Genomic DNA, 15,613 nt, shown 5'->3' on the forward strand with positions numbered 1-15,613 from the left:
AGAGAAATTAAGGAAACACTCCCATTTACCGTTGCAACAAAAAGAATAAAATACCTAGGAATAAACCTACCTAAGGAGACAAAAAACCTGTGTGCAGAAAACTATAAGACACTGATGAAAGAAATTAAAGATGATACAAACAGATGGAGAGATATACCATGTTCTTGGATTGGAAGAATCAACATTGTGAAAATGACTATACTACCCAAAGCAATCTACAGATTCAATGCAATCCCTATCAAACTACCAATGGCATTTTTTACAGAACTAGAACAAAAAATTTCACAATTTGTATGAAAACACAAAAGACCCCGAATAGCCAAAGCAATCTTGAGAAAGAAAAATGGAGCTGGAGGAATCAGGCTCCTGGACTTCAGACTATACTACAAAGCTGCAGTAATCAAGACAGTCCAGTACTGGCACAAAAACAGAAATATAGATCAATGGAACTGGATAGAAAGCCCAGAGATTAACCCACACACCTATGGTCACCTTATTTAAAGTAAAGGAGGCAAGAATATACAGTGGAGAAAAGACAGCCTCTTCAATAAGTGGTGCTGGGAAAACTGGACAGCTCCATGTAAAAGAATGAAATTAGAACACTCCCTAACACCATACACAAAAATGAACTCAAGATGGATTAAAGACCTAAATGTAAGGCCAGACACTATAAAACGCTTAGAGGAAAACATAGGCAGAACACTCTATGACATAAATCACAAAAGATCCTTTTTGACCCACCTCCTAGAGAGATGCAAATAGAAACAAAAATAAATAAATGGGACCTAATGAAACTTAAAAGCTTTTGCACAGCAAAGGAAACCAAAAATAAGACGAAAAGACAACCCTCAGAATGGGAGAAAATATTTGCAAACGAAGCAACTGACAAAGGATTAATCTCCAAAATTTACAAGCAGCTTATGCAGCTCAATATCAAAAAAACAACAAGCTGATCCAAAAATGGGCAGAAAAGCTAAATAGACATTTCTCCAAAGAAGATATACAGATTGCCAACAAACACATGAAAGAATGCTCAACATCACTAATCATTAGAGAAATGCAAATCAAAACTACAATGAGGTATCACCTCATACCAGTCAGAATGGCCATCATCAAAAAAAAGCTACAAACAATAAATGCTGGAGAGGGTGTGGAGGAAAGGGAACCCTCTTGCACTGTTGGTGGGAATGTAAATTGATACAGCCACTATGGAGAACGGTATGGAGGGTCCTTAAAAAACTAAAAATAGAACTACCATATGACCCAGCAATCCCACTACTGGGCATATACCCTGAGAAAACCATAATTCAAAAAGAGTCATGTACCACAATGTTCATTGCAGCTCTATTTACAATAGCCAGGACATGGAAGCAACCCAAGTGTCCATCAACAGATGAATGAATAAAGAAGATGTGGCACATATATACAATGGAATATTACTCAGCCATAAAAAGAAATGAAATTGAGTTATTTGTAGTGAGGTGGATGGACCTAGAGTCTGTCATACAGAGTGAAGTAAGTCAGAAAGAGAAAAACAAATACCGTATGCTAACACATATATATGGAATCTAAAAATAAAAAAAGGTTCTGAAGAACCTAGGGGCAGGACAGGAATAAAGATGCAGACGTAGAGAATGGACTTGAGAACACGGGGAGGGGGAACGGTAAGCTGGGACAAAGTGAGAGAGTGGCATGGACATATATACACTACCAAGTGTAAAATAGATAGCTAGTGGGAAGCAGCCTCATAGCACAGGGAGATCAGCTCGGTGCTTTGTGACCACCTAGAGGGGTGGGATAGGGCGGGTGGGAGGGAGACGCAAGAGGGAGGAGATATGGGGATGTATGTATATGTATAGCTGATTCACTTTATTATACAGCAGAAACTAACACACCATTGTAAAGCAGTTATACTTTAAAGATGTTAAAACAAACAGAAAAACAAACAAAAACAATGCCAACTTATGGCCCTATCCCAGATCTGCTGAATGAGCGTCTCTGAGGCCTGGGTCTGGGATTCTGCCATTTTATCAGGAATCCCGAATGGAATTTAAAACAAGTTTTAGATCCCCTGGTCTACAGAGCTGGATAAATACTTAAATTTACCCAGCGTAAATTTAAGTATTTACGTGGGAGCGTACGGGAAGGGGGCATTGACCTGCAAGGCTTCTCTGTGGAGAAGGCTGAGTAGATATTTTAAGAACAAGCAGGAGTTCACCAAGCAGATTGCGGGGGGAGAGGGCATTCTGGGCATAAACATTAGCAAATGCAATTACATGGCAGTATGGAAAAGTATGGCATGTTTGACTTGCACGTGGGAGAGTAACAGCAATATCCTTTCGCAAGCAGAATTTAAGGGGACTTGCCATGAGAAGAAATGTGTTTGTTACAGTGTTTTCAGATTTTTATCTTTTATTGTGGTAAAATATATATTACATAAAATTTTCCATTTCAACCAACCATTCTTAAATGTACAGTTCTGTGACATCTACATACAGCATTTATATTGTTGTGCAGCCATCACCACTGTCCGTCTCCAGATCTTTTCATCTTCCAAAACTGAAAATCTGTACTCATTAAATGCTAACTCCTCATTCTCTCCCCTCCCCGAGACCCTGAAGACCACCATTCTACTTTCTGTCTCTGAATCTGATTATTCTTAGGTACCTCATGTAAGTGGAATCATGCAATATTTGTCTGTTTGTTCCAGCTTAACATAAACATCACTTAACATAATGTCTTCAAGCTACATCCATGTTGTAGCACGTGTCAGAATCTCCTTTTTAAGGCTGAGTAAATCCTATTATATGTCTCTAACACATTTTGTTTATCTGTTCATCCGTCAGTGGACACTGGAGTTGCCTCCACCTCTGGGCTGTTGTGAATATGCTCTGAATATGGACGTACTCAGATTTTGTATCTTATTACCTAAGCTGTTAAACTTTCAGATGTTAAGTGCAAAATGATTTCCTACAAACCCTTGATAAGACAGTGCCTTTGGTTGAGGTGCTTACAGTTTTGTTGTGGAGATGTGTTTGCACTCTTGAACCCAAGACTATGGGCAGAATATGATTAAAATACCCAATGGCACTACTAGAATTCACTTTTAAATTTCCTGCGATCATGCACAGGAAGCAAAGCCTCGAGACTTCCTCTAGACAGGTGGTGAACACAGCTGATTATAAGCCGAGGACTTACCAAGCCAGAGCATCACTATCTGCGTTTGCAAACTAAATCTCCTCTCTTGGTAAAGTAGCCTCTGTGCACCTTGATTCATAACTAAGCATTGTGGAGACACTGGGAAGGAGCTAGGCAAAAGAAATTTTATGGAGACGAGTGAGAGGACCAGCTTCCTACATAGCTGGTGAGAGAGTGCATCACTCGGTTTAAGTTGTTTGTAGACAAGGTAATTGAGGAACCAGGGATCCTTATTAAAAAAAAAAACCCAGATTCTTCAGGTAGCTAGACATTATTGTGAAAATAGACTGTTAAGAGGGTGTGTGTGTGTGTGCACGTGCGTGTGTGTATACAGCCCCAACCTTCCCGACTACTAAGAAAGTGATTCTGTTACTTCTGTTTCTGCAGTACAGCCTCAAGCCCAGGACTGGGCCAGTCCCTTCATTAACTCACTCCCCTGTTAACAGACCTCCTGCTTTCCCTTCTTGGACACCCTGTGGCTGAAACTGGAGACACACAAGATTAGGAGGTAGTTCTGGGAGTTGGGGACAGGGAAGCATTGGGGTATCAGAGATATCCTGTTCTGTTGGCAGCTCTCTGACTTCCAGCCAGTGTTCTGGTTGAGTGTTTACTCCTGGCTCCCGCTGGATCTGAACCCCTCCCTCTACCCAGTTTCCCCTTCATGGGCCTCACTGGTTGGCACAGCGCTCTCAGTTCCAGGGCTACTGTTCCCATGCAGGGTCCCAAGGCTCTGTTTATGAACCCCAGACATTTGGTCTTTCTAGTCAGTGGTTAGTGTTCCAGGGCTTGTATTGTTTTGTCCCCTACAAGGTCAGGTCCTGTAAGGTTTAATCTGTCCTTGCTGGTGGGGCTCTGACTAGCAAAGCAAATATATCAGGTCAGCCTGGCCACGTTGGGGGAAGAGCCAGGCCTGTTGGCACAGACTCCAGAGCTGGCATGGGCTTTGTGGGAGGCGGGCCTGGACCACAGACGGTGGCATCAGCAGTCCTGTTTGTTCTTCAGCCCCTGGCCAAGCCTGGGCAGACTAGATTCCTATCCTGAGGAACACAGATGCTTCCTCCTGGGCCCGCCTGCCCCTCAGAGCAGCACAGTCTGGTAAAAAGGAGGGCTTGTCCCTGTGAGTCTCTTTTCTCTGTTCTAGTCACTCCCAACATCTCCTCTGTTCCAAATCCATTTTCCATCCCCACAGTGAGCACAGTAATATGGTTGTCAAGTGCAATATAATTGCCGTATAAATGAATGCTTTTATGATAATAAAGATTTAAAGCTTTTCAGACACTTGATTTCATTTCCCTAGTTTTCAACAAAACTACCATCTGAGTACCTATTCTTCAGTTGCAAAGGGTTTGGGACATCTGACCACCAGACAGGTGGAGTGGGTGCTGCAAAGTGTGTCGAACCTAAGAGCCTTCTAAGCAGCAGTCAGGTGGTACATACTGGCAGCTGTAACAGGGCCTAGAAGCCTGTTTCATGCCTCTTCTGCCCTCTTCATTTTGAAACACTCGAGAGAGCATTCCACCAGCTGTTGTAAGGAGGGTCACCTGTATTGTCACCGTCATTGAGATTATAATGCAATCGTTTGGTCATGCTTCTCCGTGCAGTTACCGTGCCCACACACCATAGAAGAGCCACCTGGGAGTGTGTGTACAGTGATCGAATTAGAGGCTGTTTTCCAGTTCCAGCTAAAGAGAATGTTTAGCTGCATTTTGAGTTCTTAAGATCAGAATATTAAAGGCATGGCCAACGCTGTCAAAACACGAACTGTGGAAATAGTTCAGGTTTCAGATACACAAGCAAGGAGTTGGTTGGGCGTCTCTTGCGAGCCTTGGGTGGGGGGATACTGATTTTAAAAAGATTCCAGAGAGAATGAAACCAATAGGGTGGTGGACCAAACAAGAATGAGATATGGCCAGCTACAAGATTTTCCTAGAAATATAAGACATTTAAGGGTCTGGTTTAGCAGGCAGTATGCTCTCTGAAACCAGGGCTGGGAGGTGACATCCTGCCCTGCAGAGATAGGTACTTAGTATTCACTGCTTTGAATTTTTTGCTGGAAAAAGGGAAGAAGGAAGTATGTGGAGCTTGTGAGAGTGACATGCTGGAAGAGAGCAAAGACAATAAAACAGGCAAGGATTGACCTGTCTAGGGCAGGTTTTGTCCACCTCTGGGTGTTTCCTGGACTCTTGAGTCCTTGTCTGCCCCCTCTGAGTTCATCAAAACACACCTCTCTGCCCTCCTTCGACCTGCAGGAGCAGCTATGATTTTAGTGATTTGTCCCCAAGGGAGGCACAGCTGAAAGACTGTGTTTATTGAGAGCCTGTGAGCAGAGGTAAATGCAGGTGAGGTCAGGAAATGGAGCTGGTTCACCTCTCCCAGCAGGCACAAGGCCAAAGTCAGCCAACTTACAGATTCTCACGCTAGTTCTCCCACCCAGAGGTAATTTCAGTTCATCTAGTGCTGCACCTGAGCCGAAGGCTGCAGTCAGGGGACACTCTGCAAATTGTAGCTTGTGTCCTGAAGTGCATGCCAATCACACAGCTGTAGCCTTCACCAGCCTAACAGCCGTTGACCTAGAGAGGAATTTGTTACATGGCCGAGGCCCTCTTATAAGCCAGACTCCAGTACAGATAGCACTTCTCCCCATCCTGTCAGACACGCTTGCTCTCTTTTATTGTATTACTCTTAATTGGCTTTGGGTTCCCAGACTCTGAAGCAGAGTCTGAAGCTGAAGTTTTCTTCTCTTTCTCCTATGTGTCTGCTGCTCCGGTTTGCTCTTCTTTCAGGATCGCTGGTAAAAAGGACAGCTGTTGACAGGATAGAGTGATTGGGAGGCTGGGAGAAGTGACCGCCAGACTGGGGAGTGATGTATGTTGCCATCACCTGGAAACTCAGATCAGCAGTAAACCAGAACCTGCCCTGACGATGTAAAGAAAAATATTTCACCTCAGTTAGCTAGGTCATGTCTTTGTCTCTGAGAAGCTGACAACCAGGGGGCATCAGCACTAACTCTGCAACAGAATAAGAAAACGAGCTGAGACTTCAGTGGAAGGGATAGAATACAGACAGTAAGAAGCTCTAATCTGAGTTCTTAAAATCAGAGTATTAATTGGCACGGCCAAGGGAAAGTTCTGGATTTCTCGTGAGATTTTCAAAGTAGGTTATGTTTTCATCTTGTTAAGTTGGTTAAAGTTCATATCTGTCAAAATACCAAGTAGAAATAGTTAGGTTTTAGATGTCCAGGCAAGGAGCTGGACGCCTTACTAAGCTTGGGTGGTGGCATGGTGGGAAAGGGTTTTGAGTATAAAAGGTCCCAGAGAAGAGAGCCTGTAGGTTGGAGTAGAGATTTTGGCCCCGGGTCTTGTATTGTTATTTTTTTAATCTGTAGACCAGATCTTTGATTAGAGAGCTTGGCAGGTAGGTTTGCTAGGTGGTGATACTAAGATGGGAACCAGATGAAAATGGGTAAGCGCTCAGAATGAAGTTCAGTGAGGAAAGTGTAGAATTATTCCACCATTCTGAATGTCTGCACAAACCTAAGAAATGGCTGTGAGTGAGCAAATGTGATAGAAAAATATCTGGGATTGAAGATGAGGGCCAGCATCCCTCAGCAGTGTAGATGTGGTTGAAGCAGGCCTATTCGGGATTGCAAACAGAAATTTAGAATATAGGGTTTGTAAGGTAATGCCCTCCCTTATAACTGTCATTAGTCAGATCCTTTTTAGAATACTCTCTAGAATATTTTAGGTTAACGGGGCTATGGGTAGATTTGGAGACTGACCTACAGATAAAGGAATTTGGGACTTGAACTTGCGGAGAATAACTTACATTTCATAATGATCTTTAAGTATGTAAAAACCCTGATTTGAAGATGGGTGCCAGCTCTTCCTAATCTTCACTGAGGATGGAATAGAGTCCCAGCAGCATTTGGGTAGACACGAGGAAAACTTGCCTGACAGCGAAAGTCATTAAATGTCAGAATGAGTTATTGAGGGCAGGTTCTGGATTTCTCATGAGCTTTTCAGAGTAGGCTCTGTTTTCATCTTGATAGAATGGATCAGGTCCATTCCCACGGCCCTACGTGATAGCTGAGTGGTAAAACCAGTGACCATTCAGAGTCCCTGTTCCAACCCAAATATTGCCGAGCCCCTGCCTGCAGATATCTACCTGCTTTTACATCCCCTGAGGTGCTTCATGTCCCCGGAAACTGCATCAGCTCCCTAGGCCCATCTGTGGCCCTCCTTTCCAGGTCATGAGCTCTCTGGGGCTGTGCAGATGCACTGATCTAACTGGATTGTGCTCTTGTTCTCTTCTCACTTGCAGTATGAGTTTAAAGCCAAAAACATCAAGAAGAAGAAGGTGAGCATTATGGTTTCAGTGGATGGAGTGAAAGTGATTCTGAAGAAGAAGAAAAAGGTAAGTGACTCTGAATCACAAACTCTGGTGAAGAGGGAAGGAGGGGAGGTAGGCGTGGGATAGCTTTTCTTTCTAGGCTACCTTCCGGACAGAATCCTTCCCTTATCTGGTGAGGTGGTCTGCTTTGACCAGCAACAGTGTTGAGAGGCTACAGCTGGAGCAAAGAGGCAGGGGCCAAAGGCCTAGTCAGCTGTTTGGCTTGGTCAGTCCTGGTATCCTGTGAGCGACAAGAGTCATCTCCTGTCATCCTGGCGTTCAGACCCCTTCCCCCATTTGATACCTTTACCTTTGAGTCTTGATCTTGGGAAATGCTTTAAGTTCAAGTGAGGGCAAGTAGCAGGGTTCAGTGGGGGAGGGGATAAGAGGCGGCTTCCTCGGAAGTTGTCCCATTCTGTTTCAGGAATAACTCTCAGTTCCAGCTGAGGTGGCATCCGGCCCCATTGTGTGTCCTTGTGTCCTCTTGTTACAGTTATTGCTGCTTTAGCCTATCTATTTCAGTAGTCCCTCAAGACCCAGCCACTGCTGCTATTCAGCTTGCAGGAAGGCTAGAGCGTGGCCAGCATGTTGCTTTTTACTGGGTCAGTGTGGCATGCTGGAAGGAGCCCTCAGCTGATTGGAGAAGACCTGGTTTCTAGTCCTGGCTCTTCTCTTTCTGACTGTGTGGTTCTAAGCAAGTTAGTTTGCTTTTTGGAGCTTCAACTATAAAATGAAGAGTTGGATTAGGTGATCACTTTACCCTTGTCAGATCAATTACCCTGCACCAGCTCTGGAACCGTGCTTTTTGGTGCTTGCATGTGTATGTATAGGTCACCTGTGCTTATTCAGGTTTTTGAGAACCTTCTGGGCTACAGAGAAAGCAGACCCTAGAGGCCAAATGGGTTTGTGTGTTTCTGCCCCCTGAACCTCTGAGGCAGGATGGGAACCTCAGAGGTTAAACACTTCCCAAAGCAGCCACCAAGCCGCCTCTCTTTCCCTAGCCTGTCCATGACTGTTGAATGGTGGTATGCCTCCGGGCTGTGGGAAGAAGCATGTTTACAGGAACTCCCTGCTCTCCAGAGAATGTTTTAAGGGCAGGGGCCATCTCTGTAAGCTCAGCACTCACTTGGACACCTGGTATGTGTAGTGTGTTTCCAACGATTTTGGCTGTTGGCTAGCTGGGTAACTGAACATGTTTTGTGTATGATGATCATTAAATCAGGAAGAACTAAGTACTTAGCAGTTGGGTCAAATGAAGTCTCATTTGTTACTTTTGGCTGTCACATTCTTCTCCCTCTTTCTCCTCTGTCAACCTTCCCATTTAAAAAAAAAAAAAAAACAAGGATGAGAGCCTTCCCAAGCATAGAAAAGCCTCAGTGGAAATTGCTAACTTTATGAGTAGGACTTCTTCAGTGACTCTGATCTTCAGGTGTATTATTCTAATGCAGGCAGTAGCCAAGTATATTGTGATCATCTCTTACTGAGATGTAAAAAAAAAAACTTTTTGTTTATATTAATATGTCTAAAATGCTGTCATCTTGAACTGATGCTAACAGATAATGAATCTCATAATTCCCTTACGAATCTTAGGTTTTATTTGTGGTGTGAACCCAGCTACTAAGATAATTGGCTTGGCTTTGTGGTTTCTCATCAGTATATTTTCTTCAACTCCCAACTAGGCCCAAGTAATGATCTTTCCTGTGTATATGATAATGATTATTTATTATAGTATTGGAATCACACTATTGCACCATTTGCTAGGGAGGGGACTTCTGAATAAGGAAGATTAGTCTTGAACTTCATCCAAAGGAGTTTTCTACAAAAGGACCCTAAAGGGCCTCTGTTTCCTGTGGTTTCTCATATACACCAGTAACTTTGTTGGGATAGCCTAAAGCATTGTTCTAGAAAGGCTCTACTGTTCTCATTAACAAATATTTACTGTGTCTACCATGTTCAAGGAACTGGGTAGGATACATAGGGGTATTAGATATGGACCCTTTCCAGCAAAATTAGCTATTTTGAATGACACTATATGCATACATAGGTCTATCATAGCTCCTATAACATTGCATTATAGTTATTTGTCTCTTTACCCCGTAGGCTGCGAGCCTTTAGGGCCAGGGACCACGTCTTCTTTCCAGTTCTATTTCATCTGTTTGAGAGGGTAGAAGACCAGTGGGGGCAAGCTGATGAACGTAATTACACACTAAGATGATAATGAGAACAGCCAACAATAATAGCTAACACTGATATTGAGCCCCTGCCTTTTGCCAGGCCTTGTCTGATGCAGTGTATACTTATTAGACCCACACAACCATCCTGTGAGGTAGGTACCATTTTAAGGCTTGGTTTGCAGAAGAAGATTAAGCAACTTGCCCAAGACCTCAAGTCCCATCAGTGGTGAAGTTGAGGTTTGAACCAGGTCTGTCTTGTTCAGATCCCAAGTGGGTTCTTCCCACTACCATGTTGCTGTGTGTGTACTAATCTCTTCAGAATCCTTTAGAGAAAAACTGCTCTATAGGAAATGCCTAATGAATTAATCCAGTGTCTTTAACTTCTAGCCTTTACCCTGTCACTGGGATATCACATCACAAGGAAACTAGTTTCCTGCTCAAAGAGTACTGTTAGTTCCAATGGAAACACACAACTTAGATCTATTTGGGTAAGAAAAGGAGGCACTTAGAATTATAGAACCAGAATTTGGGAGAAAGAGCTTTAGAAATGCTCTAGTCTGATCCCCTAATTGATTAGATGTGGTAACAGAGGACAAGAGAGACCCAGTAACGGTCCTGAGGTCACCCAGCTAGTCATGGAGCCAGGACTAAACTGAGTCCAGTCTTCTTTCTACCATGTTTTCTGCTAGTTTTAAAACAGGCGTATTAGGAATTTTGTGCATTGTGTGAGAACTTATTAGTGCTTCAGTTTTGAAATGTGTTTTCTATATCTATATAGGTTATACCTTAAGATGGGTGGTAGCTGTGTTTTCAGGCTAATCCTATTCTGTCTGGAGGCATGGAGAACTTGTCAAGCTGAGTTAATGTGGCCTTTGCAAGGTGATTTTAAAAAAATTTTTTTAAAATTATTTTTTGAGAAGTCACCATTGCTTTCAGGAGCATAAATAATGATAAAGCAGACAGACTTTGCGATGTGCCTACTGATAGTTTCCAGTAGGGATAGGAAATAAATGGAAATACAAATTCTTTCTCTACTTTTGGGTTCCTAGGGAAGGCCTTCAAAACTGCCATATCCATTTCTGGGTTCCAAAAGGAGGAAGGACCTCTGTGATAATTATCCCTGACTCTGTTTTCTGTTCTTGGCCCTGTTCCAGGCAGACCTACCTCTGAACCAGTTCGCATATAATATTCCCTGGCAGGAGATTTTGGAATAACTAAATGGCTGTAACTTTCCATGGAGGACTGGATATTTGCACTCATTAGATAAAGAAAAGAGAAGAATCTAAACTCAAGGATGTGCTTACCTCATTCGGCGGTCTTATAAAAGCATACACTGAAAGCCCGTTACCCCTCTCCCTCTGTTGAAAGTGAAAAGCTTCCTGGCAGTGGAGAGTGAAAACCTTTGACTTCATCACTTGGAGTAGCAAAGAGAACGTGGGGTCTAGAGGTAGACAGGTTGGACTTTAATTACCGCTTCACTAGATGGCCTTGCAGGGGAGTAAGTTAACTTCCGGAGCCTCATTGTTTGTCTGTAAAGTTGAGATCAATTTTGATAGTGTCAAGGAAGCAATATATAAAGTTCTTAAATGGAAGAAAGGACTTTTTTTTCCCCATGTCAACTGGGAAATTTCCTGTGAGAACAAAAAGTGAAGCAGCTAAATATGACTTTCCTGTATCTTTCCTTTTTTTTTTACTTTCTCACTTTCTGTGTTATTCTAGGTCCTCCAACAAGTAGATGCCAAGACAGGATTAAATGCCTGTGGGAGGAGGTGGGGAGACAAGGCTGAGATAGCTGTCAGATTTCAGTGTGGGTCTGACTCCAAGTGAAGGAGAGAGGAAGGAAGGAAGGCAGGTAGGTTGGGTGAAGGTCTCTTAGAGTACAGCACGGTCTGAGGAGGGTTTGGCAGGGCCGTCAGGGAGTTCTGAAGCCAGAGTCATCTGTCAGAGGATCCCTGTGTCTCCTAGGAATGGACTTCCTCAGGATCCCCGCACACTGGTCACTGTCTGGGGGCAGGGCCCCTGCGTGTACGTAGTGATGGATTTCAGAATGCAGCAGCCGGGGCCCTTGGTTAGTTAAACTTCCTGTAATTGGAGGTCTGTGGGGCACATTCTTGTGATAACATCTTCTTTTCTCCAGAAATTTTTTACTAGCCAATATATGAAGCAGAACCTTCTTTCAAGTGAAGCTACTCTCTACATCTCATGACTTTTTAATTACCTTGGAGTAAGAAATTCATTTTTAAAAGAGAAGAAAAAGAGGAGGGAAGGGGAGACTGCTGGGGTGGGGAAAGGCATGGAGAGAGACAGGTTAATAAACTAATTCAGAGGCCTCTTAAAAGGCTCAACAGTGCCTTGAGTGAGTGTCCTTTGTAGGTACGGAGGGGACAAAGAGTAAGAGAAAGGAGTGATACCCCAATTCTGTATGTGTATATGTATGGCAAAATGCCAGACAGCTGCCCGAAGGGCATCAGTCTGCTCCAGTAGGTACTCTGCCCACTCATATTTTTACCCCCATTTCTTTATATTTATGGAGCTAGTGAGGAGGTAGATCTTGTCTCCCTGGGCCTCACTCACTGGCCTCAATGCTGGTACTGTTTGTGCTCCCAGTGATACCAGGGAGGCCCTGCCTGAGCCTGGGCTTCAGGTGGAAGGAGCCTGAAGACCAGCCTCGATCAGTCCTGTTGGTCCCCCTGGGCTGTTTGCAGTGAGTACGGCTGTGAAGGGCGCTCTTTCCCTCAAAAGCACTCAAAGAGGTGCTGACAGCTTTAAAGATGTATCCCCTCTTCTCTTCCCCCCCTCCACCTCCTTTTCCACTCCCACTTGGACTTGAAATGTCTTCATTTCCTGGCATATCTTGGAGACCACAGCTCATTGAGGACAGTGGGTAGCAAAACTGAAAATTTCCTCACATAGCTACCAAGACTCCAAGGCTTATTTCCAAGCACTAAAAAAAAAAAAAGTGGTTTTCAGGTGTAACTTGGAGCTGTGTGAGTTTTCTGAGGACAGTTCAACTGAGTTTGGCTATAGTTACCATTCAATAATATGTCTCTGTTTTATGGTCGAAGCCAACTTTGATTTATAATCCCATAAAGGTAGATCAGTAGCTTTTCTTCCTGTTTTCTTTCTCTCGTGAACCTTTTTTTTTTCTAAAATTTTTTTCCTTAGAAGAATGTTTCCATGTAGAAAAGTGAGGAGGGGGTGGTCCCTTTGTGTGTGTGGTTTTTTTCTCTACAACGTTTGAAAAATGGAGGAGATGTGTAAAACAATGTCAGAGCAAAGAGAAGAATCAAATCGTTTTTAAGACACGCATTGCCTCCCTCTGAGTTACGCTATTCAGATAATACCACATTGACTCTGAATTGTACCAGAGTACCTGTACGGGTCAAAAAATCAGGAGAACTTGGTTCTAGTCTTGACTGGGCTATTAACTAGGGGGACACCTTGCTCAAGAAACTGCACTGCTCTGGGTCTTATTTGAAAGATGGTGGGATAGGAAGGATATTGAGTGTGTGGCCAGGAGGAGTGGAGAGGCTTTAGTTATCAAAGTGTTGGAGCATCATTCAGGCATTGAGGAGATTGGGTTAAAATGCTCCAACCATATTTGCCTTAGGTTCTTGAACAACTGAAACATTGTTGAGTCCCGTCTACCCTCCAAACCCTTTGAGTTATTTTGATAATTTCCTTATCCCTGCATAGATTGAATGGACTCATGCAAGGATTACTGCAAGACCTTTAAAGGGAGATCTAATGGGATTTTATGGATTTTACTTAAATGGATTTTAATGGGATTTTCAGAAAAGGAAAATTAGTAAGTAAGTCAGTGAAAAGATGTTTATTATTTTTGGCCAGCATATTCTATACAGATGCTGATATCACTTTAAGAAGTAAAGTATTTTCTGCCTGCTGTGGACCCTTCTGATGTTCCTCAATAAATTAACACAAGGTTCCCTGGGAGTCTGGTCTCTCCATCCTTCTCCTCATGTCTTCCAGAGAAAGAAAAATATTTATTCTGTACTATTTTGCCTCATTATTCTTTCTTTTTGATGAATGTATTAGTTGCATTCCTTAGACTTGCAAGGAAGAGTCGTGCCCAGATCAACTTGAACAGAGGCTTATTTCAGGCTAGGCGGAAACATGGGCTGGCACACAATGTTTCCTCTTCCTCAGCACGGCAGTCTGTTTGAGTGGAAAGTATGCAGCTGGTCACAGAAACCACCTACCGTTACCGGGGGTTCAGCCTAGGCTCCGTCTAGGACTTGGTAGTCTCCAAAGAGAGGATCTGAGTGGGTGGAACTGGGTCTTCTCATCGTGGAGCTCAAGGACTAGGCAGGTCTGGCCAGCCCCTCCGTGACACTTGACCTGCCTCATGTGCAGTCGGGTGCTGATCCTGAGCCCCGTCAGTCACGGCTGGGTTAGCAAGGATGGCTCATGAGATGCACGCAGCGTGAGCCAAGTCACCCACACTCAGAAAGAACCCTCTCTGGGGCTGCTTTCCTCCGAGAGGAAAGCAGTGGGTGTGGCAGCTTCTCGGAGTTTTATGGACTGCTTGGTGCATTGAGTGATTAACTCTTGTGTTAACTTTGAAAATTACATCAGAGCAGCAAGGACTCTTACGAGCAGACTTTCTTGATAGTAAGAACATGAGAAAACTGGGGCTCAATTCCCTCAGGAGCAGAGCAGCCTCTGCTGTTAGTCATCCAGGTGTTTAGTTCACAGTGGCTGTTTATTGAGTAACACCGGTGGGGGGGGGGCCTTGGCCAGGGGCAGTGGTTAATGGGATCACCATCGGTTGGCTGTCTTTAGTGTCAGGAGACCCTTCCCGTGCCAGGCCTGAGACTCCAGACTGTGCTGTGTGTGAAAGAGATCCTCCTGTTGGGGATTTCAATTTATACCTTTTCTCTGGTATAGAAGAACGGCTCTCAACCCTGGGGTCACATCACAGTCACCTGAAGTGTTTGTTAAAGCTACAGATGACTGGGCCTCACGTGAGCTTAGACCCATCATGTGAATGACCCCAAAGAGTTGGAGCCCTGTCATCTGGAGTTTTTAAAAAAACATACAAACCAGACTTTCACTTTTTGGATGGGTGCATTTTTCTCTATTCTTCCTGCCAAAGTGCAACTGAAAACCCTGGACGTTATCTGTAAAACAAACGTTAAGGTGGGGCAAGGCAGACTGGCTGGGGACGCACGGAAGCACGCAGCTGTGAGCTCCCTGAGGTTCGTTTTAATCTCATATATCCCAGACTCGGAGCCGAAGAAGCCTGCAACCTGGATATGGCACAGAGCCCCAACAAAGCCTGCTCTCTCTCTAGCCAAAGGAGGAGGGAAGGGACGGCATAGCAAGGCAGAAAACCTCCAGCCAGACAACACAGGAAAATGGGCTCCCCACCACCCAGGCCAGCAAAGACTGTGAGTGGGGAGCCTAGACTCCCCCCTTTGTCAGGAGTAACAGGGGATTCCAGGCTCTCCAGCTAAGAAGAGTGCAGGGACTTTCACCCCTGCCAGCTGGTAATGAGCCCCGTTGTTCCCCCTTTCTCTTCCATGGGGAGCTGAGTGTTTTCTTCCCCAGGGGTCCTGAACAGCATTGCCCCTGTGACAAAGGCCAGTGAAGGTGGAGCAGAGTCCTCTGTCCCTGCGCCTACGGGTGGGACCTGAGGGCACGTGGCGGCTACTTCTCCAACATGTCGGGGTGCTACTGACCTCATCAAGCATCTGGGGTCTCCAGTACTGCCCCAGAATCCTCTCCCCCCACCTTCCTCCATCCTCATGCCTGTCCTCTATCCCCAGCTGCTTAGGGATCTGTCTCCTTTGTGTTCACAGAAAGTTAGGTTCAAAGCCAGACGAGTATCC

General features: G+C 44.3%; 1 protein-coding gene across 2 annotated transcripts in view; it reads left to right on the top strand.

Moving 5' to 3' along the window:
* C1H1orf226 (chromosome 1 C1orf226 homolog) overlaps positions 1-15,613 on the top strand; it is a 309,915-nt gene that overhangs the window by 198,616 nt on the left and 95,686 nt on the right. For both annotated transcript variants that reach the window (XM_036871202.1, XM_036871206.1), the window contains exon 3: positions 7,519-7,611. In XM_036871202.1, the coding sequence (XP_036727097.1) occupies positions 7,519-7,611 (93 nt within the window). The remainder of the gene's footprint in view (positions 1-7,518; positions 7,612-15,613) is intronic.

This window comes from Balaenoptera musculus, chromosome 1 (genome assembly GCF_009873245.2).
Source record: "Balaenoptera musculus isolate JJ_BM4_2016_0621 chromosome 1, mBalMus1.pri.v3, whole genome shotgun sequence".
In the NCBI taxonomy this organism is placed as follows: domain Eukaryota; kingdom Metazoa; phylum Chordata; class Mammalia; order Artiodactyla; family Balaenopteridae; genus Balaenoptera; species Balaenoptera musculus.